At 56.8% G+C, this 24,635-nt stretch overlaps 1 protein-coding gene across 2 annotated transcripts in view; it reads right to left on the bottom strand.

Annotated features, from left to right (window-relative positions):
- Nucleotides 1-24,635, bottom strand: part of CUX1 (cut like homeobox 1) — a 351,017-nt gene that overhangs the window by 71,126 nt on the left and 255,256 nt on the right. The window contains exons 10-14 of one of the 2 annotated variants that reach the window (XM_059414613.1): nt 20,595-20,699; nt 13,993-14,181; nt 6,164-6,222; nt 2,670-2,718; nt 1,558-1,654 (exon numbers count right to left, since the gene is read on the bottom strand). In XM_059414613.1, the coding sequence (XP_059270596.1) occupies nt 1,558-1,654; nt 2,670-2,718; nt 6,164-6,222; nt 13,993-14,181; nt 20,595-20,699 (499 nt within the window). The remainder of the gene's footprint in view (nt 1-1,557; nt 1,655-2,669; nt 2,719-6,163; nt 6,223-13,992; nt 14,182-20,594; nt 20,700-24,635) is intronic. The other variant, XM_059414614.1, reaches the window with a different exon arrangement.

Here is a 24,635-nt window from a genome sequence, read left to right as displayed (position 1 = left end):
TCCATGGCTTGGGCCGGGCCAGAATCTCGCTCACGGACCCTTGAGACAGTCCCAAGACATAGTGTCCGAAAATGCGCTGTCCGATATTGTGCTTGATCAACTGTTCCTTCACCTGCCGGGCGATTTCGGCCGTGTCTATCTCCTCGCCCTCGGAGACGCTCCCAGCGCTTTCTGACTGGCTGGGAGACGGGGCCATGCCATTTACATCTGGGCTCTGTTGTAATGGACTTTGGGAAGATATGGAGTTTGTGCTGTATGGACCTGTTGAAAAAATCATGCTTGTGCTTCCTGCTTCCTGTATGGCCTTGGAGTAGAAGGACTGCATGAGCTGTCGTTGGAGGAGGGAGTTTAGTGCAAATTTTCCCGAAGAAGCCAGGGGTAGGCTGGGGCTTGCCAGGGATGAGCTGAAAAAGTCTTGCGTTAACCCCGCTGGTGAGAACTGGTGTGTACCATTAGTATTGGAAGCCTGCTCCCCCGTGTTGCGGGACAACTGAGGAGGAGGGGAGGCCGGCATGGGTCCAGGGCGCCGACTCTCAGGCTGGTCTTTCCCTTTTCTCCTGGCTGACCCTACAAGGAAGGGCAAACATAATGCATTATGGGGGATTCAAAAGGGAAAAAAAACCAAGACCAAAATGCCAAGTTTGCCCCGCACAAGGGAAAAAAAAAAAGTGCAGATTTTTTCCAAGGGCCAATGAGGTGTGTTGGTTTGTTTTTCGATTGAATTTTTCAGTTAGCCAAACGAGGCCCCCCGAAACAAGCAACATGCATTTCATGTTTGCACCTTTCTTGTACGTTGCAGCCTGGAGAGTCCCCTCGACACGGATTCAAACCCCTAACGTGGCAAGGGGCCGGTACCACACACAGTAAAGAGTCGACAGGTCGCGGGGCCTCGGGTCGGCCGCTAGCGTTCGAGCTATTACCGGAAGGGCCCCGCCTGAGGCGCAGCAAACACTGACATTTGGGGACCAACGGATCCTCGCACACCACTTGCTCTGAGGCGAAAGCACTGCACCGAGTCCGCTCGATCGAAGGCACGCACATTTTTAAGAACGAAATATCATCGGAGCCCGAGACACTGTTAAACGGTTTACCAGCTGCCAAAACCAGAAGCAGTCAGTGACGCCACCATTTTGGGACGAGCAAAGAAAGGCTAAGGACGGGGGACGCGCTCCCAAGGAACACCTGACAAAGGAAGAAAAGCTCCGCTGAGGCCGGGAGCAGCCCCCGAAACACCACGAGACAAAGGCCGCACGCCTGGGAGCGGACCGGCGAGGCCGCCGTCCTCCGAGGGTCCCTCCCGGCCGCTCCGGCCACACCGGCCCTAACTGACCTCCGCAGGCGCCTGCGGCCACACGCCTCGTCGCGAGCCTTGGTAAGCGGGGCGGGGGGTGAGGGGAGCCGTGAGGAGGACCCGGAGGAGACCAAGCGCTCATTAGTCAAGGCTGTCATCGACCGCTGCTGCTCCCGCCATGCATCGGCCCCAACTCACGGTTCACCTTCCTCTTCCTCGGCCCCTGGCGGGGACCGAGCGCGGCCCACGACACCCTGTCAACCTACCACTCAGGTCGCTGTTGGAGATGCGCAGCGCGGCGTTCTCGGACTGCAGCGAGCGGTTCTTCTCCAGCAGCAGCACCTCCAGGGGCTTGGATGCGTCCTAGATGGGGCAGAGCAGGGCTCACCGTGGGGCCGGCCGCCCTCCCGCTCCCGGGGGCCCCTGGACCCCGTGACCCCTGCTGTGATGGCCTGTGCACCCGGCTCTCTGGCGCCAGTGCGTTCCTGGAATCTACCTTCCCCTGGAGATGCTCCCACACCCGGGGCGAGCACTCGAGTTCCTTTCCGAGAGGATGCGCTCCTGTCCTGGCCATTCTTCTTTTAGCCCTGTGCGGCTTCTAGAAAACTCCCTGCTCTCTGTGCCGTCCCCAGGTTCCAGGAGTCTAAACCTGTGCCTTATCGCGTACGAAGATGGGCCGCCGAGCCACAAACCTGTATGCAGGTCACTGCAGAGGTGACCCTTTCCTTGCGGCCAGCCCCAGAGAGTCAGCTGCCGTCGGCGCACAGGGAGCAGCACTCCATTTGATGCCTTAAATTCTACCTCGCTCCCAGGCTCCCGGGCACCAGGGTCATTTTGCCCTGTCTCTTTTTCACGTGAGGCAACAGATAAAAGTTCCTGGGGTGCCTCAGTGGCTCAGTGGGTTAAGCCTCTGCCTTTGGCTCAGGTCATGATCTCAGGGTCCTGGGATCAAGCCCTGCGTTGCAGCGGGGAGCCTGCTTCTCCCCCCCCCCCCCCGCGCCTGCCTCTCTGCAAATTTTGAATCCTGGAAAAAAAAAAAAAAAAAATTAAAAAAAAAAAAAAAAAAAGAAAGAAAGTTCCTAAGCCAGTCCATTTGGGTCTAAAAGTGGTCTTATCCACGTTCTTAGCACCTGCCTGAGTGGAACCACAAAGTCATGTGAACTGAGCTACCCGTCTGGAAAACACTCACTTTTCTCTTCTTGCCTCTTTTTGATGAAAGATAATGCGCTTGAACTTGCTTAAGGTTCCCGGGAAATGACTCGTCAGCCGTAGGCGGGAGGTCTCATGGAAATTTCGAGAGCGTGAGGCTAGCCCAGGGACGGACAGTGACCACGTGAGCTGGCCCTCATGCACACTGATAGCAAGCGAGAGCACGTACCTGTGTCCCAGCGCCCTCGGACGGTGCGAACTCCATGGACTTCAGGATGCTGTGGAGAGCAACACAGAGCGGTTATTCCCGGCTCCTACCTTTGACAATGGCCGCACTAATGAGCGCGAACATCGCGCTCTCCTGCACTCCAGGAACGGACGCCCTGACAGCTTTAACAACCTCTCTGGCAGCAGCAGCATCTGATAGCCTCTCTAGAATAACTATTCAACTAGCAGTTGGCCAGCGAAAGTTTCCTGCCCGGCATGTAAATCATTCCATATGGAATCACACCAGGGCTGTTCAGAGTATAATTTTAAAGTTGAACACAGACGTAACATTGTTGCAAGTGGAATGTATTTGCCAGGCTTACAGGGAATGAGAAAGTTGTAAGCAGGAAGCCAGAGAGAGAAACCTCATCCCTCCCACCTGCCCCAGGGCCAGACGCTCACTTGGTGGCGGGCACGAGGGACCTGGGAAACTAGGCAAAAGGCGAGGTCCCAGAGTGGTTGGCTCAACGGGCGGCCACAGCCCTGCTCCAGGGCCCCCCGGCGCTGCAGGGGAGCGGGACTGGATCTCCTTTGTTCTCCTTGTAGCTGCAATCACCTCGGTCCTGGCCTGTTTCCACCAGTCCGCGAGCCCAGCGAGTCTGGGTGCCCAGAACCATGGTTTCCAGCGTTCCTTTCAAAGGGATGTGCCTTCCTGTGTCTGAGTCTATCCGGGAGGGAAGGGCGGTGGGCCCACATGGCCCCAGGAGCTTGGGAGCCCCGGCACCCAGCCACCTGAGCTCTCCCAGCGTTCTGATGGCCGTGACTTTGGCCTCTGTCCTCTTTAAGTTCCGCAGAAGTGTCATCAAGAGAACCTGGTGTAGGGGCGTCTGGGCGGCTCAGTTGGTTGAGCGTCTGCCTTTGGCTCAGGTTGTGATCCCAGAGTTCTGGGATCGAGCCCTACATCGGGCTCTAGGCTCGGCAGGAAGCCTGCTTCTCCCTTTCCCTGCTGTTCTGCCTACTTGTGCTCTACCAAATGAATGAATAAAATCTTAAGAAAAAAAAAAAAAAAAAGCAACATGTTGTACAAATGCCCAGGGGCCCAGGAGATCCCCCTGCTACAGTGACCGTGGCAGTCACTAAGGAGCTGACCGCTGTTTGTGGCTTTATCTTCGCAGTGACCTGCGTCACACAGACCAACAGAACAGGAACGAGAGAGCAGCTGGGTGGGAGAGGGGGAGGTGGGGAACCTTGTAATTTTATTTTATAGGGAGCTATTGAAAATACTAAGAAGTCGGGGCCGCATTGCGTCAGCCGGGAGAGAGGTGACGAGCAGTCTAGAACTTGTCCTCTTTTACGGCCGTCGCGTTTGTGCTATGTTCTTGTCTGAGATCTTCTCGAGAGCTGTGTAACAAAAGGCTGAAGTGAGCCTATGAGCTTACACCCCAAACACCAGCGTCGGCTCATGTGTTCCCTGGATCTTTACCGATGGCCTGCCGGGTGCCGGGCACTCGGAGGGCCAGAAGCGCTCTGCCCCTCGCCCTTGCAAGCTCCACAGGCTGTCACAGGCCGGCGACAAACTGCAAGCAGCACTCGAGGGAGAACACCTGCCGGGTGCCCTTGGCAGCAGAAATCTCCTCGGGGGTGGAGATGGGGTCCGTCTCCGGAGGAGTCAGTTTCTGAGAAGGGCCCGGGGCAGGGATGGGACAGCAGGCGGGCGCGTGTGTGGAAGGGCCCTCAGATCACTAGGAAGCGGGAGGGCAGGAATGTATTTTAGCAGAAAAGCCACCCGAGTAGGGCCTCCAGATGCCAGACCCAGGGCTGGGGGAGGGGGGCGCGGTGTGTGCCTGCGGCAGAAAGGGCTGCGGGGAACGTGCGCGCCGCTCTGGGAGGAAGAGGCCGGCCAGCACGCAGCGGCCGGCCGCGTGGGAGGGCAGGGACCTTGAACGTGCTGCGCGCGGGACGGGGCTGAGCTACGCGGAGCTGCAGGACTGAGCTTCGGGGATGGGAGGGGGCGGGGGGCGAAGGCCTCCCCATCCGAGTTCCTCTGACTCGGCACTAGGAGGCACACGTTGTTTGCTTGTGAGTGGGAGGAAGAGGAAGGGCGGGCGACGGGGCCAGGAGGGGCAGACAGGGAGGGTCAGACCCGGGAACAGGGCGCGCCTCCAGCCGGGAAGAGGCCGCACCTGACCGTGGGCAGGTGTAGGCAGGTGCAGGGGGTGTTCCAGGAGGTGCTGCAAGGCTGTCTGCGGCCCGGGGGGCGGGACTGTCCAGGGAAAGACACTTTGCGCGGCGGGGCACGGGGCGAGGAGCCACTGGCACGCGGTCGCCAGCGAGGCTGGGGGAGGCTGGGGGAGCTCGTGACCGAGGGAGGGCGACGGGCCCTGGGGGCAGGAGGTTGAAGAGGCCTTCCCGTGGGCTTTTTTAAGCAAACCCGAGGGAATGGAATTCAGAGTACCAAGAACAGCATGGCGAGTGGGTGTAGGCTTATTTTAAAAGGAGAAATTAAAAGTGTTGGGGGGGGCTGATGGGATAGCAGGGGAGTCGGGAGGATCTGGGGTGCGGGTGGGGGGCGTCAGCCTGGAGACAAGGGAGGGAGATGCCCCACCAGAGCGGGGGTCGGAGGCCAAGGAGGTGTCTTTGGTGGGGTTGGAGCCCAAAAGGGAGGAGCAGAGGGACGCCTTTGCTGCAGCAGTGCGGAACCCAGGCCGGCGGGGCCCAGTGGCCGTCTGGCGTATTTGGGAGCCCAGCCATGGAGGTAGGGATGCCCGTGAGCTCCAGGAGGGCCGGAGGTGGCCCTGGGTGAAGGATTTTGGGGCGACAGGGCACGGCTGGGAGGCCAGGCACGAGGGGGCAACTTCTACTTGGGAATATTTGCATTAGACAGGCCTTCAGCTTTGTCTCCCGAATGGGAAATTGTACCTGAGAGCGGGAAGTCCTGGTGTCTGAAGGTGGTCTGGGCGGTGTGAGGCCATGTGTACTCTTTCCAGTGGAAAACACTCCCCTCGGGGCGCCTGGGTGGCTCAGTGGGTTGAGCCTCTGCCTTCGGCTCAGGTCATGATCCCGGGGTCCTGGGATCGAGCCCCGCATCGGGCTCCCTGCTCAGCAGGGAGTCTGCTTCTCCTCCCTCTGTCCCTCCCACTCTTCCTCAAATAAATAAAATCTTTAAAAAAAAAGCAACCCCGAGACAAAACATTTCCCTGCTCTGCTCCTGTCTGGGAACTCACTGCTGGAACACAAGCTCGTATTTCATAATTTCTATCAGGGCACCGTCTCTCCCAATTCTGTGCATACTTGAAATGACAACTTCTCAGAAGAAAAAGTCCCAAGAGCTCAGGCACAGGCCTGAGTGCACACGCCCGTGGCACCGAGCCGCCCGGGACCCGGCCCAGGGATGGAGCAGTCGCCAAGGCCCAGAGCAAGGGCCTGCAGCCGCCTCGTATCTGGCATAGCGTTTCCTTAGCAGAAGTCGCCAGCGAGCTCTGGCTATGGGGTGGCCATGCCGGTGTCGCCACTTACTTTAGTTCTTTCTTCACTTCTTCATAGTCAGCCTGTCCTTTGAGTTTTTCTTCCAGTTGCTGAAAACAGAGGAATATTATTAGTGGCCGTGTCTGCAACAGGTTGCTTCAATATGAACCAAATGTTTATGTCTCCATCCTGCACCCCCAAATCTGCATGTTGCATTCCAGCCCTCCAGGGTGACGGTGTCAGGAGGCGGGGACTTTGGGGGCGACTGGGTCACCAGCAGGACAGCCCCATGGATGAGATCAGTGGCCTCACCCCAGTGTGTGCGGACATGGTGGGAAGTCTCTGTGAATCGCGGAGCCCTCGGCAGACACGGAATCGGCCAGGGCCCTGATGGTGGGACCTCCCAGCCTCCGGAACTGGGAGAAATACGTGTTTTTTGTTTAAAACACCCCTGATGTCCTATTAACGGCCGTCTGCACAGACTAGTCCCCAGAGAAAGGCCAGTTGTCCCTAGAAGGCACACAAACACGTCAAAGTGAATGGTGCCAACGTGCGGGGTCCCTTTCCTGGCCATCACACTTCTGGTCTGGTGCGAGCGCTGAGTGTATACGAGCCAGTGTGAACACGCACACGCACGGGGATATATGGTGTAATGTCAGACTCAACCAGGGTAGAACGGAACTTTCCAAAAGGGGAAAACAGAATGAGAAAAGGCCATTTTGTACAAAACGGCAAACAGAACAAAGAGAAGTTCTCGGCACTCGTGTGGCTTTCCGCGAGCTACGTTAGGCTAGCTGACGCGTGCGGTCAGTTGTCGACACCGCTGACGGGACCCTGCTAATGAGGGGCACAAGCCCTTGGTCGCTGAGTGTTGGCATCGGAGAGGCACTGTGGGGAAAAAGCATCTGCACCTTCAGATCCGCCCCCCAGCCCCCAGATGTGGGCGTTTCAGGAGTGGAGGCCTGCTCAGCTGGGTGGTCTTTTTGTCAGGGTCCCGCGGGAGGGCCCTGGCAGGGCACCAGGCCAGCGGGGCCAAGGCTGGGCACAGTCGACTCTCCGGCCCTCGCATGCCCTTCAGAGGGGGGAGGAGACGACACACACCCCAGCTACGCTGCTGCTCTGAGAGCTCGCGGGGCACCAGTGGGGCTGGTCTCCGCAGGCTTTTCTTGCTTTGGGTGGTCAGAGAGGAAGTTTCCCTCCACGTCGGTGCTCGGACTAGTGGCTTCCGTCCTCCCACAAAGGGGAAGGGAATGAGGCAGCCTCATGTAAAACAAAGACCCAGCCCGGCCGGGGCACAGCTGACAATTCAGCACGTTCGCAGGCTTGGGGTGAACGAATTCCAGGTCCCAAATCCAAAGCGCTCCCAGTTGCCTTTTAAGGTTCTGCTTGGCCAGCCACGGCTACGGCCACAGTTTAAGGCTGACAGAGAATATTCTAGAATTTGGGGAGGAGATGCCCATCGGGCCCATCAGTTCACCCGAATCTCAACTTGCTGGCTGCTGAAGAGTTCAGGTGTCCTGGAAACTCCACTCACTCAGCTCATCTTTGCCCATCGCCTTTGCTGGCCGTTTCTTGTCTGTATGTCCATCGCGTAAAAGGGCTCTCTGTCCTAGCTCCCTTTTATGACCTCCTGCAACCTGATGTATCACGATGGTGTCTCATCATACCCAACGGAGTGGGGGTGGTTAGCATGCACTCATTTTCCGACCACAGATCTCCGGAGGTGCTCTCGAAGAAGTGATGACTGCGTTCTTTCTCTAGTCGTGGGCCAGCCCTCCCGAACAAGAGACCACTGGGTGCCGCTGGACGCAGAGCGCCTTTCAGGCTGTGGAATTCAGACGCTGGATATGAAACGCACAGAGAACTACAGTAGGAAGGGCAGCGAGACAGGACAATCCAGACCACTTTAGAAGCCAGCAAGGCTCTGAACCTGGAATCAGGTCTGTTGCTTATGAGCGGGACACCTTGGGGCACGATAATCAGTGTTTCATCTGTGAAATACTCAAGGGCAGCAAAGACCTCAAAGGGTTGGGGGAAGGAGCACAGGGCCAGGTCCTGGTGTAGATGTGGCACTACAGGGCCTCTGAAGTGGGCTGTCACCAACGCCAAGCCTCCCAGGGAACACGGCTTTGCAGACCTATGAGGGGCCCTAATTAGAAGGTTTTAGAACTGGAGTCATGTCACTTGGTTGGATGTGACAGTTTTCACCGAGGACGGACTCGTCTGCTGAAATTTCTGCTGCCTGCCCGGGGGCATCTTAATCAAGAAGAACCTCAAGTTTGCTTCTGTAAACCTCTGACGCTCGTTTCTTGGGGCCGACAACAGGATGCAGGCCTGGCAGGGCTGTCCGACAAAGCACGTGTGGACCTGTGAGCACCGGGAGCCCGTCCTCACCAACGTCTCTGGGGAGTGGCACTTCCCAGAGCCACACCCTGTCCTCTGCTTGGGTCTTTGACCAGAGACTCCTCACTGGGTGTCTGAAAAGCCTAGTTTCAAAAAACTCTCAATCTGGACTGGGCAACAGGGGCCCTGGCTGTTGTCCTCTGGGGAGAAAGGCTCCTCCCAGATTCTGCGAGCGCTCCTTGGAGGGGCCAGATTCAGGGCTGGGTTCTTCACCCCCTAAGACTAGCTCACTTAACTGCCGCGCTTCTGTGGAGGTGGCCGTGTGCCCCCCAAAAGAAAACAACCCCCCGAGTCCCACCATCAGATCGCACTGGGGCACGGGCCGGCCCCACCCACGGGTCCCTGTGATTCCAGGAGGAACTGACAAGGCGCATGCTGGCAGGCCAAGCCGGGTGCTCTCTGGAGGCCGGGGCTCCGGAGCCCAATAGATCAGCCAAGGCCTGGCTCTGCCGCTCAGTTGCAGGGTGACTTTGAAGAAGACACAACTTCTCCGAGCCTCAGTTTACTTGTCTATAAAATGGGGATAATGGCATCCACGGTAAGGGGGCTTTGGTGAGGCTGGACAGGATAATGCTCACTGGAGTGTAGCACGCAGCAAAGCACCCTGGAGATGGGGGGCGGTTACTGTTCCTGGTGTCATTAGGACTTTATCCCTGGGGGGTGGTACTGAGTAGGACTGTATGATTCTGGAAGGGGCTCCCTGGTTCTGAATACAAGGGCTCTGTTTACGAAGTTCTCCACTTCCTAACAGGTGTAGCCTGTAGGGCCTCATCCTCTTCCTCTGGACAATGGGGACAGTAAGAAAATGGGTCCTCGCGGGCCAGCAGCGGGGACCTGCAGGACGAGTGCAGGCTGCCAGCATCCCTCCGACAGGACCGTCGTAGGATCCAGTCCCATCCGTTCAGTGACACAGCACACATTCATGGTCCCGGGAGCTCAGCAGGCACTCAACGAGAAGACTTTGAGTTGCCAGAATAATTATCCACATGCAGTTCTTAAAATGCTCTAGGGATACCAACTCACAGGACTGCTGGCAGGAAGACTGATGCGGACACCTTCAGGAAGGCGTTTCTTTTGGGTGGCCCGGCGAGGCGAGCCTGCGGCTGTGTGCAGGTGGTGAGTGACACTGCGTCTTCACGGGGATCCCTGGGCTGAGGGGCCACCAGCCGTGAATAGGGACGTGTGACCAGGCTCCCTGGTCCTGGGGGTGGGGGGTGGGGTCAGATGCATCGCCCCTTGGGTTAACACGCCATGTCTGAAGTCCTGGCTGAGGCCGTGTGCACCTTCCTTCCCTCGCACAGGGAACCGTCTGGTCTCCACAATTCCTTGGTGAGAGGTTGACTTAGGATCTACTGGGTTAGTACCCAGGACCAGACTGTGGCAGGGGAGTGATGGTTATCCTGGAGGGATCGCTGTCGGCGGGAGCAGCGTGACCCCGGATGGGGAAGGGCGATCCCCAGGAAGGCAGCCCTGTTGGAGGTCACTTCCAATTTGCCTGTGCTGTGATCCAGGTGTGACGCTGGCAGCTGACTCCTCCTCACAGAACGCTGCCATCACAGACCAGGAGGGTTCAGGCTCAATGCTCAGGCCATAGGGACACTGCCTGCAGGTGAAAACACCTGGGTCCGACGTGAGGTGACCGGGGCACGTGTGTCTTTCTGAGAGAACAAGTCCAGAAGTAATCAGCTCCTGAAAGCCCTCCTAGTGCCGCGTGGTCTACTACAGCCGCCCTGGGAGGGCCCCCTTGTGACCTCCTGCTCCCCCCACAACCTTACGCGGACCTCGAGGCCTATTGTTCGGATGGAGTCCTTTGGTTTCTCCAAGATTGATTCCAGGGTGCTCTTCCCTGGGCCCTCACCCCAGTGGCTGGGCAGATCGCCTCTGCTTCCTGTGCAGGCGTAACCTCCACCCTCCTCCTCCCCACGGAAGCCTCACTCCTTCCTCTCCCTGAATCTGTGCTGCTCACATGGTCTTTGAGACGCAGCCAGCACAAGGCTGGGGGAGGCCCGGCCCCAGACTCTCTGCTCCCGGGACTTTTGATGTTTGGGCTCATCTGTGCGACCAGGGTACGTCTCTCCTGCTGGGGCACGGGAGCAGTGGAAGGACTCGAACGGGCCTCCCCTGACCTCAGCAACCTCCTCTGCGAGACCACGATCGCCATCACGGCGGCTCGAGGGGCGAGCCTGAGACGTCGATGAGACGCTCACTGAAATGCGACTGAAGGTAGCCTCATTGCGGAGAAACCCGCAGCCGGGTTAGGGAGCCTGTGTAGCGAAGCGCCAGCGTCCAGAAACCAAGAACTGAGCCAAGCTAGAGAAATGGTTTTCAGTTCTTTCCCTGGCCCAGCCCTCGGAGGGTCACAGCGTGCTCCACGGGGCTCAACAGGGGCTCAATCAGAACTGCAGGGGTGGGGGGCAGAGAGTGGGTGAGGCATGTGGTTTGGAGACAGCTCCCCGCCCCAGGTGATTCTAACCCCCCCCCCCCCCCCCACGGGGAAGTACTCATCTTTAGAAAATACAGTGTCTCCCAAGGGGAGATTGGCATTCTTTTAGCTAGCCTTTCTCATAAATAGCCATTTTCCACTAAAGCTATTGGTAGCGTGATCTTCTGTGCTTTAGCGAGTGAAATGCAGGTGACCGCCTAATTAGACTGCGTCTGTCCTGAGCCGCTCCAACAGAAGACCACAGAACAGAGTCATCAAAAATAGCAGTCCTGTAATGGCAGCGGGTTATTTCCTTAATCACGAACACAGAATTAGCCCACACAAGCAGCGATGTGCCCGAGGACTTGTCAGATTCGGCAGGTAGGAACCTCTCCGGCTTCCGAGTCTGTTTCCACGTCTGTGTGAAGATGGGAGGGGCACCCTGTGTGTGGACAGCGAGGCGTATAGGGTGAACTTGGCTTGAGAAAGCAGAACACGGAGAGAGACGGGCAGACATGCAACTGTTGATTCACCCTCCTGGAATTACCAATTGATCGTCGGGATGAGGAAACGTTGGTTGCAAGAGATGGAGACTTTCGAGGTGCTAGAGAAAGCAAACCCGCGGGTCCCCAAATATATTCCATTTCAGGGTATGCCACCGAGAAAACCCCGACAAGCTCAAGAGCAGAGACACTGCCCTGTGAAATCAAGTCCCCAAGCGCCATCGGCATTCACGGCAAAACCATGTCCCCTGACGCCCCAAAGCGGAGTGGGGGCCGTCAGCCGAAGCATCCCCAGCCGGCCATCCCGCTTCGAGCCCCGCACCATGTGTCCCGGAGTCTCTGGCTGCTGGGCCAGAGACGCTCTCACCCCCTCGCCCGTCACAAAAGCATCAGGTTGCCAATTTGATGGGTCTCATTCAGAACATATTTTTCCTAATAACCGTATTGCTGTTTAGTTTAGATTTGAGACTATAAATTATACACACTAGGAAAAAAAAAAAAAAAGCAAAGCCCTCGGAAGATATCTCATTCCATTAACCTGCCTCCTTCGGGTGAGGGAGGTAGATGAGCCTGTCTGGGGGAGGCTAATGCCTTTTGTGCGAGGGTTTGGTATTGGGGGGATCTTCACTCCTGGTGACAAGGGGTTAAGATAATTAGAATCAGAGAAGTCTCGTTACTAGAGGATATGTTTTGATTATTAGATCAGATGAAGATAAGGGAGCGATAATTTTGGAAGAAGTATTGCCAAATTGTTTCATTAACTGCACCGTATTAAAGAATTCCCCCAAGATACGGATAAAGAACATTAATTTGTGAAACTGCGTTTCATTTTTTGTGTGTGTGAAGGCAAACATTAAAACCTTAACTGATTTAGAAGCAATTGCTCCATAATAAAAAATGTAAGGTCTATAGCCTCCTTCTAGTCAAACGCAGGATGTATCTTGAGTCATACCCCTTAACTATAACAAAGCAGCGAAAGGCAAATTATCTAATAATAATGTCACTGCTGGGGTCAGAAATGGCTGTAACACGAGAAAATTAGATTTAATCTAGAAATAAAAAATGAACGCTGGCACTCATTGGGCAGGCTGATGGGAGAGTAAGAACCACGGAAGAAATAAATGCTTTGGTCGATAACGAATATGTCAACCCTCTCCCCACATCAGCAGGACTGGCTCCTCAGAGGGGCCCAGGCACCCGGCAGCTAGCTTCTCGGACGGCGCACGACGTGCACTCCGAAGAGGCCAGGAGGAAACCAGGAGGGAGAGCAGTGGGTGCCCCGGGTCAGGGAGGTCAGACTGGCAAGCCGCCCACCAGATGGTGGCTCGGCTTGAGGTCAGAAACACGGTCGTGCCTCGGGAAGGGAAATCTCAGTTTTTCAAAAAAAATTAAAACGGGCCTAACTACACTCTGGAATTCCTTTACGTAAGAGAAAGTTTTCCTGACATTTTCACAGCTGACCTTGATGCACTGTATTTAGTACACGAAGACTGCGCTTGGCCATCATTCGCACTGCGCGAACAGATGCTGGGCGGGCATCGCGCAGGCTGGGGAGGGATGGCAGAGTGGGGGCCTGTGTCGCCCGGGGGCCGGGCCCACACCCTTGCTGGTCCCGTCGCCTATCATCAGATAGGACACCTCTGAGGAGGCCCTTCTGGCCCAGACACGCCACAAGTTTAGTGTGCGAGGATTTTCCTCGTGTTGTGCTAACTATAACAGGTTGAAAATATCTCCAATCAAGTATAATTATTTTTTAAAATATACTGAAAGGCTGGCAGAGCTGGACGAAAGGCATGTCTGTGCAGATGGCCTGCGACCTTGGCAATGACTTCAATCCCACACAAGCAGGTGCACAAAATGTCCTTCTTCGGGAGGCCAGGTGGGGAAGCAGCACCGTGGGTGGGCCCTGAGGACGGGGCCTTCCACCAAGCACTGCCTGCGAGGGACAGCCCGTGAAGGGCAGTGCCATCCTGGCAAGAGCTGGCAGAAGGGTTCAAACTCACTCTCCCTGCCTTGGGCTCCGGACTCTGCTTCTAGCTCCCTCACGGAGATTCAAGGCTGTCCTACGTGCAGTCAGTTCCAGACAAGACGCTCTCCGGAAGGAGGCTCTGCCAGCCCCTGTGTGCCTGTGCCTCTGAGAGATGTGTCCAGGGGAACCTCATGCCTCCTTCTGTTCCCACTGTTCTCACCGGAGGGAAAAACTCTTGCCGATGGTTGCAGCTCAGGCTGACAGAACCCTGAACCGTGGCATCTGCTTTTAAGGTGAGGATGGATTCTGACCGTGACCTGGGCAGACCACAAACGTGAAAGACACTTGTGCAACGGCCAAGGCGGGGCTGACAAGGTGGCCTTGGAACGAAGGCCTCTTGCTGCAGTAAGGACACCCAGCATGTGTCCCAGACAGTGAGGACAGAATCGACCCCCTGGGCCGCTTCGCCCTGGGCTCCCTGCAGGGTTGCATGCGGAGGAAGGCAGAGGCAGGGTGTGTGCGCGTGTGCGCGCGGGTGCGCGTCCGGCCCTCCCTCGCCCCGTGGCCCGCACGGCGCCCTTACTTTGAGTGTGCTGTTCTTGGCGCTCAGCTGCTGCTCGAGCTGGGAGATCTGGCTGGCCGAGTTCTCCCGCAGCTTCGTGAGGCTGGCCTGGAGTCGCTGCACGTCCTCCACCAGCTGCGCGATCTCCCGCTCTTTAGCCGCCAACTCAACTTCCAGGCTGGAGCGGGTCAGCACCTCTATGGCCTGCTCCTGCGGAGGAGAAAGGAAATGACAAAACTGTCCTGGCTTCAAGCGGGGCTTGTGCTCACCGGCGCTGGCAATGGAGGCAAGAACGTGCACGTGGAGTGACAGGGACGGCGCATTTGCCTTGAGATGTCACCTCCTGCCTCCGCTGGGGCGGACGTGCCAACGCCCACCCTGCCCACCTTCCCGTCTGCACCATGAACGCGCCTGGATTTGGTCACCGGACGAGTATTTACTGGGTGCACACCCGGAACCAGAGACACGCTGTGAGCACCGGGGGAACAGTCCCCATTGTCCCAGGGCATCTTGTCCGTGCGTGGCATCCTGAGATGCCAAAGCCTGTTGGGCCCCAACTGTGCCACCCCGAAACTGAAGCAGGGGCGGGGCATGGGGACAGACTTGGGGGAGGCAGTGGGGAGGGTCCTCGTCGAGATGGGGACACCTGGGCCACCACCTGAAGGTGACAGGGTCTTTCTGCGTGCTGGGGGTGCCAATAGAGCAGGCTCCGAGGGGGTCCCCTGATAGAATGCAAAGTTCGCTACTGTCCTATCCAGAGGCTGGGGTGGTATCTGACCAACTGATTCCTAGTTGGCATTTTAAAGAAGAGCTAAAAGATGTGGCAGGGCGCATTTAGCATTTCTTTGCTTAGGAACGCTGATAACTGACGTTGTTAAAACCTTACTGCCATCCACCCTCCCAACCCCCCGCCCCAATTTGCTCATTTTGGAAACTATACAGAATAGGAAAAAGGTATTAAAAAAAACAACAGAAGAAAAAGTCAATTCTACTCCCCAAGGACTAAACCTGTCCTTTTTTCAAGTTTTAAAAGGAAGTCTGGAAGCTTTCCTGGTGGGTGGCCGCACTTTTTCTGGGCGTGGCCAGGGGACAGGGATGGAAAGACAGGACACCCTGGTCTCTGTGACAGCAGGGACCTGGGGGCAGCTCAGACTACAGCGTGGGGTGTCATCCTCGCTGTTGTGCCCCTCCCCCTGAAGTGCCCCAGTTCACGTCTTGCTCTCGCCCATGCTGGCAGGTGCGGCCCCGCCACGCCAGGCACAATGTGCTTGTCCCGGGGTTATCAAGGTCGGGGACAGCCAGCAGTCAGGGAAGCAGGTTTTTCACATCCCCCTGCCGGGAAATTAAGGATCCAACCATTCAAGAATGTAAAGCTTTGTGTGCAAAGGAATGGCCCTTTTCTTCTTACTCTCTTGGAAAGTAAGGCCTTCATCCCCCCACCCCCCAGTCCTGGCAGACACGCACATGGCCCCGGGGAGCACCTTCCCACCAGCTTCTTTAAAAAGGCACGCGCTGTCCTGATCAGCTCTGTTCCGAGTGTGCTCCCTGGGCTGGCACCAACTCAGGAAAATGTTGCCGGTACACAGGGAGACAAGCCCGGAGAGGGAAACTGAGTGTTCAGAAACTTCCCTAGCAATTCAACGTTACTGTGACGCGCCGACTGCCTTCTGTAAAAGGACCCATCTGCAACAGTTGGGGAATTAACAACAAAACCAAACCCGCTCGCCCCTGACCTCTGAGCGTGTGGGAAGCCCCGCCCCCCGGCAACGCTGGCTGGGACCCAGGTCAGGAGCCACGGGGACCTGAGACCCGTCCTCCTGCCTGTGTCAGGGGTTAGCGCCCAAGACAGGGAGAGAAGCACGTGGAAGCGAGCCATGAGGAGGAGGGAAGGGGGCAGAAAGACTGGGGGGCTTGGTCAAAAGAAGAGGGGCTCCATGTCGGGGTGGGAGCACTAGGGAGGCACGGAGATTACAAGAGCAGGGACAGGGCAGGAGGGGGCGTCACCGATGCTGTGGACAGCTCGGAAAGGGGCGAGCCCCTCGCCACCTGACGGCCGTTGAGGAGAGCGGCCGGGGTGCCCACACTTGTGGCAGTGGGCCTGGGGGGGCACGGAGGGGATGCGATGAGAGGGTATGAGGGAGGTTGGTTTCATGGGGTGCAAACATTGAGCCACATTGTCTCATTTTAACTTATTTATCAATTTTCCAACCTGATACCATGATAATGGTTTCAAGTGCTCTCCGGGAGAGTCTGCATCAGGAGCCCAAATGGGGCTCTGGGGCTTTATTTTCCTAGTTTTAATTTAATTTAATTAATTTATTTTTAAAAGATTTTATTTATTTACTTGAGAGAGAGAGAGAGAGAGAGAGAAAGTGAGAGCAGGAGAAGGGAGAGGGTCAGAGGGAGAAGCAGACTCCCCGCTGAGCAGGGAGCCCGATGCAGGACGTGATCCCGAGACTCCAAGATCATGACCTGATCTGAAGGCAGTCGCTTAGCTGACTGAGCCACCCAGGGGCCCGATTTTTTTTATTTTTAAAAGATTTTATTTATTTGACAGAGACACAGCGAGAGCGGAATACAGGCAGGGAGAGTGGGAGAGGGAGAAGCAGGCTTCCCACTGAGCAGGGAGCCTGATGTGGGGCTCAATCCCGGGACCCCAGGTCACGACCTGAGCCAAAGGCAGATGCTTAGCCACTGAGCCACCCAAGCTCCCCGAATCTGGGGGGGTTTAAATGGGGAAGGGCAAGTTGAATATCCCAGGGTAAGTGGTTCAAATGGTATGTGTAGAAACAGCAGCCAGCGATGCTGAGCCTGGAGTCAGGACGGGGACCAGAGGGCCATCTGCTCAACTCCAGGGCCCGAAACTGGCCTGGCCCCACTCTGCCCGTGCGACCTTGGGCACGTCAATGGACTCTCAGGCACCCAGGCCGGATTCCTCATTCATAACATAGCCAAAGTCATTTGTGTCTTACATAAGCTCCAAGAGATGAGATCATCCTCCCCAAAGCAGTAAGACCTTGGAAATGAGACAGAGAAGGTCATTCTACTCGAAGCCCAAACGGGCTCACTTCCTGGCTGTCCCATCACGAGGACACGCGGGAGATAAGAACTAGACAAGGGCCCAGGAGGCGATGAAGGGGCAGGGGGTAGAGGGGGCGGAGGTGGGTCTCAGCCCCTGGGCGCAAGCTACAAAGGAAGTTGTGTGATGCAGTGAGCACGGGCTGAGAGGGGTGCCCTGCACGACTGCGGGGAGGTCAGCGTCAGGCACTGGAGATGCTCCTGCGATCACTGCCAGGAAGTGAAATGTACACGATTCAAAGAGGGTCAGGACCGCGGGCTCCCGTGTGTCTCTCTGGGCCTCAATTCAGCTGTACCTGAAGCACCCCGGGGCTTTAGAAAATACATGGGCTCTGGGCCCTCCCCTGGAGCCTGAGGCTCAGCATCAGGACTCTGGCTGGGATGAGCCTCTGAAGGAAGGAACAGAACTAACTCCCCCTGGGGGGCACCAGAACCAAGTCCCCAGAGTCTGTCCCAGCAGGGATATCCCTGTAGCTCCAGGCTTCCACGGCCTGTAGGGGGTCCTACGTGCTTCCGGGTGCCAGGTCTCGGGTGTGGGAGCTGCGATGGCTCAGCGGCCAGGAGAGGATGTGGGAAAACTGTCTGTAGAGTCTGAAAACATGGTTAAAAAGGCAGGCCTTAAGATGATGAGTCCAAAGGGAAAAATGAATGTTAAAGCAGAAGTTACTGATGCAGGACTTTGTCCCCCTAAGCCCTGTTCACCCGCCCTCGCTCCCAAGCTGCGCGCGTCTGAGCCCTCCAGCGGAGACCAGCACGCCCAGGCTGAAATGAGCTACAGAACCATCTCTTTTACCCTGCAGCCATTTCCGTATCAAATATGGATGAGACACAAGAGCCCTACTTGAGATGGGAAAAAAACCCAACATGACATGATGGTGCACCTAGGACCCCAGACTCAGAGAGAGATGCCCGGCTCTCGGCTAACACCTGACTTACATTTACCCCGGGCGGGGAAAGGGGAGGGCCTCAGTTTCACTTTCTTACCGACCCTCTGTGTTTCTGCCAACACCAAGTGGCCGGACAGGCTGATTCCATCTGGAGGATTCACCTGGTAGGGTCGGCTGACACACAGGCGTGTTTCCTAATATTCTGGTTTGTTTCGGTTCAAGGGGCGGCCTGCCATAAGTACTTGACAAAGGACCCGCTTCCGTCCTGTCTCACTGACCGCACGCGAAGGCGAGCAGCTCGACGGAGGGGAGAGGAGTGCGTCATGGAGGACGACTTAGGCTCAAACTCCAGCTTGATCACGGTCGAGCTGTGTGACCTCGGGTAAATGACTTAACTTCTCTGAGCCTGTTTCTTTATTTGTCACACGAGGATAACAAAACCCACCTCTAACGACCGTGTTGTCTCAAGACATAAATGAGCCAACCAGATCAAGCCCCAGTGCGGCCCCCACCTCAGCGTAAGAGCCCACCGCGAGGCGGCTCGCCTTCCACGACCGGTGAGTCCGTTCAGACACCCAACGGATCGGCTTTTGCTCCATCTATGGCCTCCACTGTTTCCCTGCCGCGTCCTGCCAGCCAAGCCCAACAGACATTTTCCCACTGGCCTTGTCTGCTGTGTTTGCTCCGCGGCTGGCTGGAGCTCGAGTTGGAGCTACTGGGAGCGCAGGCCTCGGTCGGGGCGCGGGGAGGCCTGGCAGGGCCGCTCTCGGACGACTGAACCCGAGCCACGTAAACACGGCACTTAGCCCGTGATGAAGTGTTTAAGCGCCTCGAGGACCCACAACTTACTCTACCTGTAAAAACATTCACTTCCTTCTGAGATGCTCTGGTTGCTGCCGTCTTGGATGGTGCCAGAAATCCTCTCAATCAGAAACATTTAGCTCGGGAGCCCCATGCAGACACACGAGGATGGACGGCTTTCTCTCAGGAAGCCCAGGCGACCACAGAGGCCGGGAGAGCAGCCGGACCAACTCCTTCCTCGAGGGTTTCTTGCTGCCCTGGCCATGGCGCCAGGTCCCATGCTGGCACGTGTGGGTAAAGGGACAGTGACAGAGCCAAGGGGATGTTTCAGGTAAAATGAATATCGGAGTCCACGAAGTTGTGATGGCTCCTTAAATGGAAATCTTTCCTCTGCACTTGAACCCCTTAAATCATGTTCTCTGGAATGTTAATTGACTAATTATTTTTAAAACGGAATGTCAACTTAAGGAAAGGAAATGAAAAATCCGTTCTTAAAAAGGGGTCCTCACACTAAAACTCTGCTTCGGATTCTCTCCCGGGGAATCATTTTAAGAAGTCCTGCTTGAGTCCTGGCTGGGCCACTGGGGCCAAGCCTTCTGGGCCCACAGGTTTACATTCTGGAACTTTCACTTCATCATGTAGGTGAAGAAAGGAAATGCCTGCCTCACGGGTTACGCGGAAGAGTGGTTGTCTAAGCGATGTGTGAGCGGGTCTCCTGGTGAGACCGTGCCCCCTCTGGAAGGGCCTGCCCCTCCCTGCTCCCTTGTTCTCCCACTGTCCACACAGCAGGCCTCTGCTAAAGGAAAGGACACCCACAAACACAATTCACCCACCACAGGCCTCGGGAGCAGGAGGGCCCTGGGAGCCACTGACTCCTGCTCTGTTCACAGGAAACTGAGGCCGCCCAAGTTTGGCTACCTGAGGTCTGTCAGCACACAGGGTATGAGCTGAGCTTTGAACCCGGGGCTCCTGGATCAGAGATGGTGAGGCCAACCGCAGTGAGTCAGTGCTGAGGTTCTGAGTGACTGTGATTTTAGGTTAGGACTTGCTCTAAGCGCTTTGCTTATAAGGATTTCCAGAACTCTTACAACACACATGATGAAACCCAGGCCTGGGGAAAGTCAGGCTACTTGTCGCAAGTCATGCAGCGCTGGGGTCTGACCCCAGAGGCCTGGCTCTGACATCCAGGTCTCAACACCACGCTGCCCCCCATCACCGCTCGGCGCTCAAGGCAGGAGCCTGGAATCTCAAAGTCAAGGCTGCCTCGTTCGAGCTGGGAAGTTTCTGTCTAAGAGCAATCTGTATTCATCTCAGGAAAAGGAATAAGATGTGTGCCTCACTCCTTCCGAATGCTGGGACTTGGAGTGCATATGCTACTACATGCGCTTGGGAGCCCACGACCACTTTATTCCCTCTCTGGCCTGCCCTGCTCGTCCGCAACTGTTTTCTCAGGCCGGAAGGACACACTGAAGGCGAGACCCAACCTCCCAATTACCCGGTGTAATTCTGGCAAGGCCCCTGCCTCACACACCCAACCTCTGGCAGCGGCTGTCTCTGAAGAGGCCTAGCCAGGAAGGCCCTCTCTTTGGTGAGGGGAATCCCCCGCCTCGGCCTCCAACTTGGCCTTCATGCCGGGCGGGGGACACGCTGACCACTGAGCTCGAAGCCCAACCGGCAAAGCTCTTCCTCTGACCCGTACGTGTCCCATCCCCAGAACGCCCGAAGCATTCCCGTCCAACACAGCAGCGTTGGTGAGAATATTCTCCCGAGAAGGCCCGTCGAGTAGCAAGCAAGCAGCTAGAACCCAGAGGGGTGGAGGCTCGGCGGCCAGAGTCCCCGCGGGGCCGGGCTACCCACCACGTCCGGCGCCTTCTGGATCTGTGAGGCCAGCTGGAGAGAGTGGTTGGCCGACGAGAGCTGCTCTCTCAAAGTCTCCGCCTCTCTCTGGGCCACCTCTGCCCTCTGAAGGAAATGAAAAGTGTGAGAAGAGAAAGTACATTCGGTTTAACAACTGACAATTATTACAAGAACATTCATCAATTCATGCCTGACTGACTATAATTGATTTTCCTAAACACTCAACCTAATAAATGCGCGAAAAAAACATAGAATGTGATGGATTTTTATTTTAAACAGTACAAGGAAGAAATAATTGAGCGATTATGACAGTAATTTAACGCTAGGAGCAAGGAGTCCCCTGCTGATACTAATGCTCCGGCCCACTGAATTTCCCAGACTGAATAAATACGAGTGGAAATAGAGTCTTTTGATTCAATTTCTTTCTATTCTCATAGACCAAGAAGATTTTATTGCAGGATTACTCCTGGGAGTAATTCTCACGGGTAAACAGTGAATTAAAGACACTTTGGCCATTCTCTTCCTGAAGACGCGCACAATGTTGTGGTTGTTTTCCTTCAGCAAGTATTTCCATGAGCGAACGGGGTGGAAAGGCCGCCTCATCTGCGAGGGCCGGGCTTCGCTCGGCGCGTTTAACCCTTCGCCCGACAGCGTTTTCCGACGCGGACGCGGGCACGTGCAGCCAGCCCGGCCGACCTAGGGGCCCGAGCCGGGAGCGCGGCCGGGCCCGCTGGGGGCGAGGGAGTGCGGAGCTCACCGCAGGAAGGGGGCCGAGGGGAAAAGGGGGGGCAGCTTCTGCCACCGGCGCTGTCGTTCTGCCACCGGCGCTGTCGTTCCCAGACGAGAAAACCAATGCAATTGACGGCAGTGCAGGATTTCCCACTGGACGGGGACACGCCGGTGCCCACGGCTGGGAGGGCATCGTGGTGCTGCGGATTGAGCAGCGGGGGCAAGTGACCTATGCCCACCAAGCTTCTTCCGTCCTACCCCCCCCCCCCCCCGGAATGGGACGCAGTCACTTGGTCAGCTTCTCAGGGACCCGCGGTGATCAGGGTCCACGGGAGCGCACAGGACTTATTTACGACCAGGCTTGTCCTGCTTTTACAGTTATGATGGAGATGAAACTCGGGGACGGGGGCGGGGCGCGGATGGTGGCACTGGGTGTGTGGACCAGAAGTCACAGGCTGCTCTACCCACCGGGCTCGCACTATGCAGGGAGAAAAGAAGAACGAGAAGGTTCTGGCTGAGCAGCGCTAGGTCGTGTGTCTTCCTTTTTTTAAGAAAGATGTTATTTATTTGGCAGAGAGCGAGCGAGAGCACAAGCAGGGTGAGTGGGGGAGGGAGAGGTAGATTTCCCCACTGACCAGGGAGCCTGATGCGGGGCTCGATCCCAGGACCCCGAGATCATGACCTGAGCCGAACGCAGACTCTCAGCTGACTGAGCCATCAGGCACCCCATGCCGTGTGTCTTACTTCGCAGCGCGACAGTGTGTGTGGGCTAATTGCTAAGAAAGGACTGGAGAGGAGAAACTGGAAGTGAGCCTGCCCAGGTCCTTCTAGATCAATCTAGCTGGCCGAGGAACGGGTTTGGCAGCCTTGAGCTGTTCGGCTGCAAGGCTGTTCTGCGAGTCTAGCTCTGCAAGCCAGCAAATTAGGATATTTCTAACAGCGGTTACTTCTGCCCTGGGCACTGCTGGTGGCCGTCCACCCTGCTTCCCCCGGGGCGCTTGGAACTTCGCTCCGTCTAATTCAGGCCAGGCCTGTCCCCGCTCACAGGGCTGCCTCCCACCCTCTGCTCCAAAACCAATCTGGAACGGCCCGCCCGGCGAGGTGGCAAGGCTACCGGCGTGGCGACGGGGGCAGGGGTGATTCCCTTTCCAAGGTTTTCTGATAATCGTGTCATTATTCCTGAAAAGTTTACTCTTCTCTTTCTAGTCGGTGAAGCCGTTGGGCATAAAACCTCCAGAGCTCTGCCAGGAATGAGGTGTATTTGACATATTTCTCGCCTCTCGGACAGGCAAGAAGATTTCTTAGCCTGGTGGAGAAGCTGTTTCAGTGGCAGCCAACGAGGCTGTGCAGCCACCCTGCCCCGCCTGGCGATGCCGGCTTGGCGCGGTTCCAGAAACACGGGAGCGCGGGCAGGCCCAGGCAGCGGCCACATGGCAAGGCTCTCATACGGGCATTTCGCCGTGTGGGCCCAGCTCAGGGGACACAGGATCCCGCTGTTGAGGATTTTCTCCTCGGCTGGTGGGAATTCTCTGGAGCTTCAGCACTTGACTCAGTTTCCAAGTTCACGTTGGGAGTCACTCTGCAGCCTATCCACGGTGGTCGCAGTCTTCTACCACATTGGGCTTGACCTGGTGACTTTGGTGCAACTTTTTGATTGGTTAGGATCTGTGCAACTTGTTTAGGGATCATGCCCGAGGGGATGCTTTTATAAAAATAAAAGCACATGATGGGGTGCCTGGGTGGCTCAGTGGGTAAAGCCTCTGCCTTTGGCTCGGGTCCTGATCTCGGGGTCCTGGGATCGAGCCCCGCATTGGGCTCTCTGTTCAGTGGGGAGCCTGCTTCCCCCCCACCCCCTGCCTGCCTCTCTGCCTACTAGTGATCTCTGTCAAATAAATAAAATCTTTAAGATAAAATAAAATAAAAGCACACGAAAGAAAAGGAGTTGAGGTCATCTGTGCGGCTGAACAGGCACAGAGAGGATCAAAACTAAAAGTGGTTTGAAGGGCCAGGAGCAGACGCCGGTAGGCAGCTGGGGGGGAATTAGTTCCTACGGTTGTAAATTTAGTCTCATCGTTGGCAGCTGAGGCAGGAAAAAAAGAAGGGGTGCTGTGCTGGGTCCACCCCGTGCTGTCACTCGTGCGCAGAGGGCCTCCTGGCTTCCTGGGGACCACAGTCCCACCAGACGGAGTTGTGTTTCGAAGAACAGGCATGAGTGACGGCAGGCGGGCGGCTCTGGAGTTTTCTGACCAGGAACGCCAGGAGACAGCCATCTCCTTGTTTCCGCGGGGCGGGCTCCCTCGCCCCTCCTTGCCCCTCGCGGAGGCCAAGCCTGGGAGGCCCGAGGCCAGGGTTCTGGCTGGAGGCTGGCGCTGCCCCAGGGCTGCTGCTGACTTTCTGTACTTCCCTGGGAAGCCAGAGTCGGTGCTGGCAGCCCGGGGAAAAGTGAAGCAGGAGGGCACCCGACGAGCGGGGACACTGCCTGCCTCTGGCGGGAGCCCTGACCAGAAGCGCAGATGCAGCCCAGCTGCCGCGTGAGGCCTCACGGGCCTACTGAGGCCCAAGGAGGTACCAGGAGTCCAGGGCCCGACAGCGCCCACCACAGGGGGACAGGTGTCCAGTCATGTGGACTATTAAGGCCCCTGCTAGGCGCTGCCTCGGGTGGTCATTGCTCCTTCCTCATGTCAAGATGGAAGACTTCTTCGGGAAAGATGACCAGAGGCCGCGGCAGGGCTCCAGCGGTCGGCAGGCAGGCAGGAAGCAGCCAGCAGCACTTTGGTGTACGAAGTCTTCCATCAGTCAAGCTCCCAAAAGCAGTGCTGAGTCCCACTCATGTGACACTGGCTGGCCCAAGGCACAGTTTTATTATCTCGGGAAGGGGAGCCTGAACTGTGGGTCCGGGGGGGTGTCCTCATCTGAAAACGAGGCCCACGGGGACCTCCTGGCCTCCACCTGCCTCCTCAGGGCTCCCCAAGGGCTCCAGGAAGGGCAGGAAGGAATCTTTCCCTCAACGCAGCCCCTGAAGGAGAACACATTAGAAGGCCGACATAGGATGCTGACAGCTATTTCCAGACCTTAAAGTCTGAAAAATCTGATTCATAAAATATGGAGGAGGCACGGTGCGGTGGGCCAGGGAGCGCAGGCAAAGGCTCGAGCCTCGGGCAGCTGCAGCTGGCGGGGCGGGCGAAGGCCCGGGGGAAGGCCGGTGAGGCCCGTCACTGGCTGGCGTGAGGCGCAGGGCCCGGGCCCACGCAGGGGGCTGTGGTCAGGCATTGTCTAGGGAGGCGGGTTTTCGCTCTCCCCAGAACCAGGCTT

The sequence above is a fragment of the Mustela nigripes genome, chromosome 11 (assembly GCF_022355385.1).
Source record: "Mustela nigripes isolate SB6536 chromosome 11, MUSNIG.SB6536, whole genome shotgun sequence".
Taxonomy (NCBI): Eukaryota; Metazoa; Chordata; class Mammalia; order Carnivora; family Mustelidae; genus Mustela; species Mustela nigripes.
The sequence above is the reverse complement of the archived record's forward strand: the minus strand, read 5'-3'. Positions and strand labels throughout refer to the sequence as shown.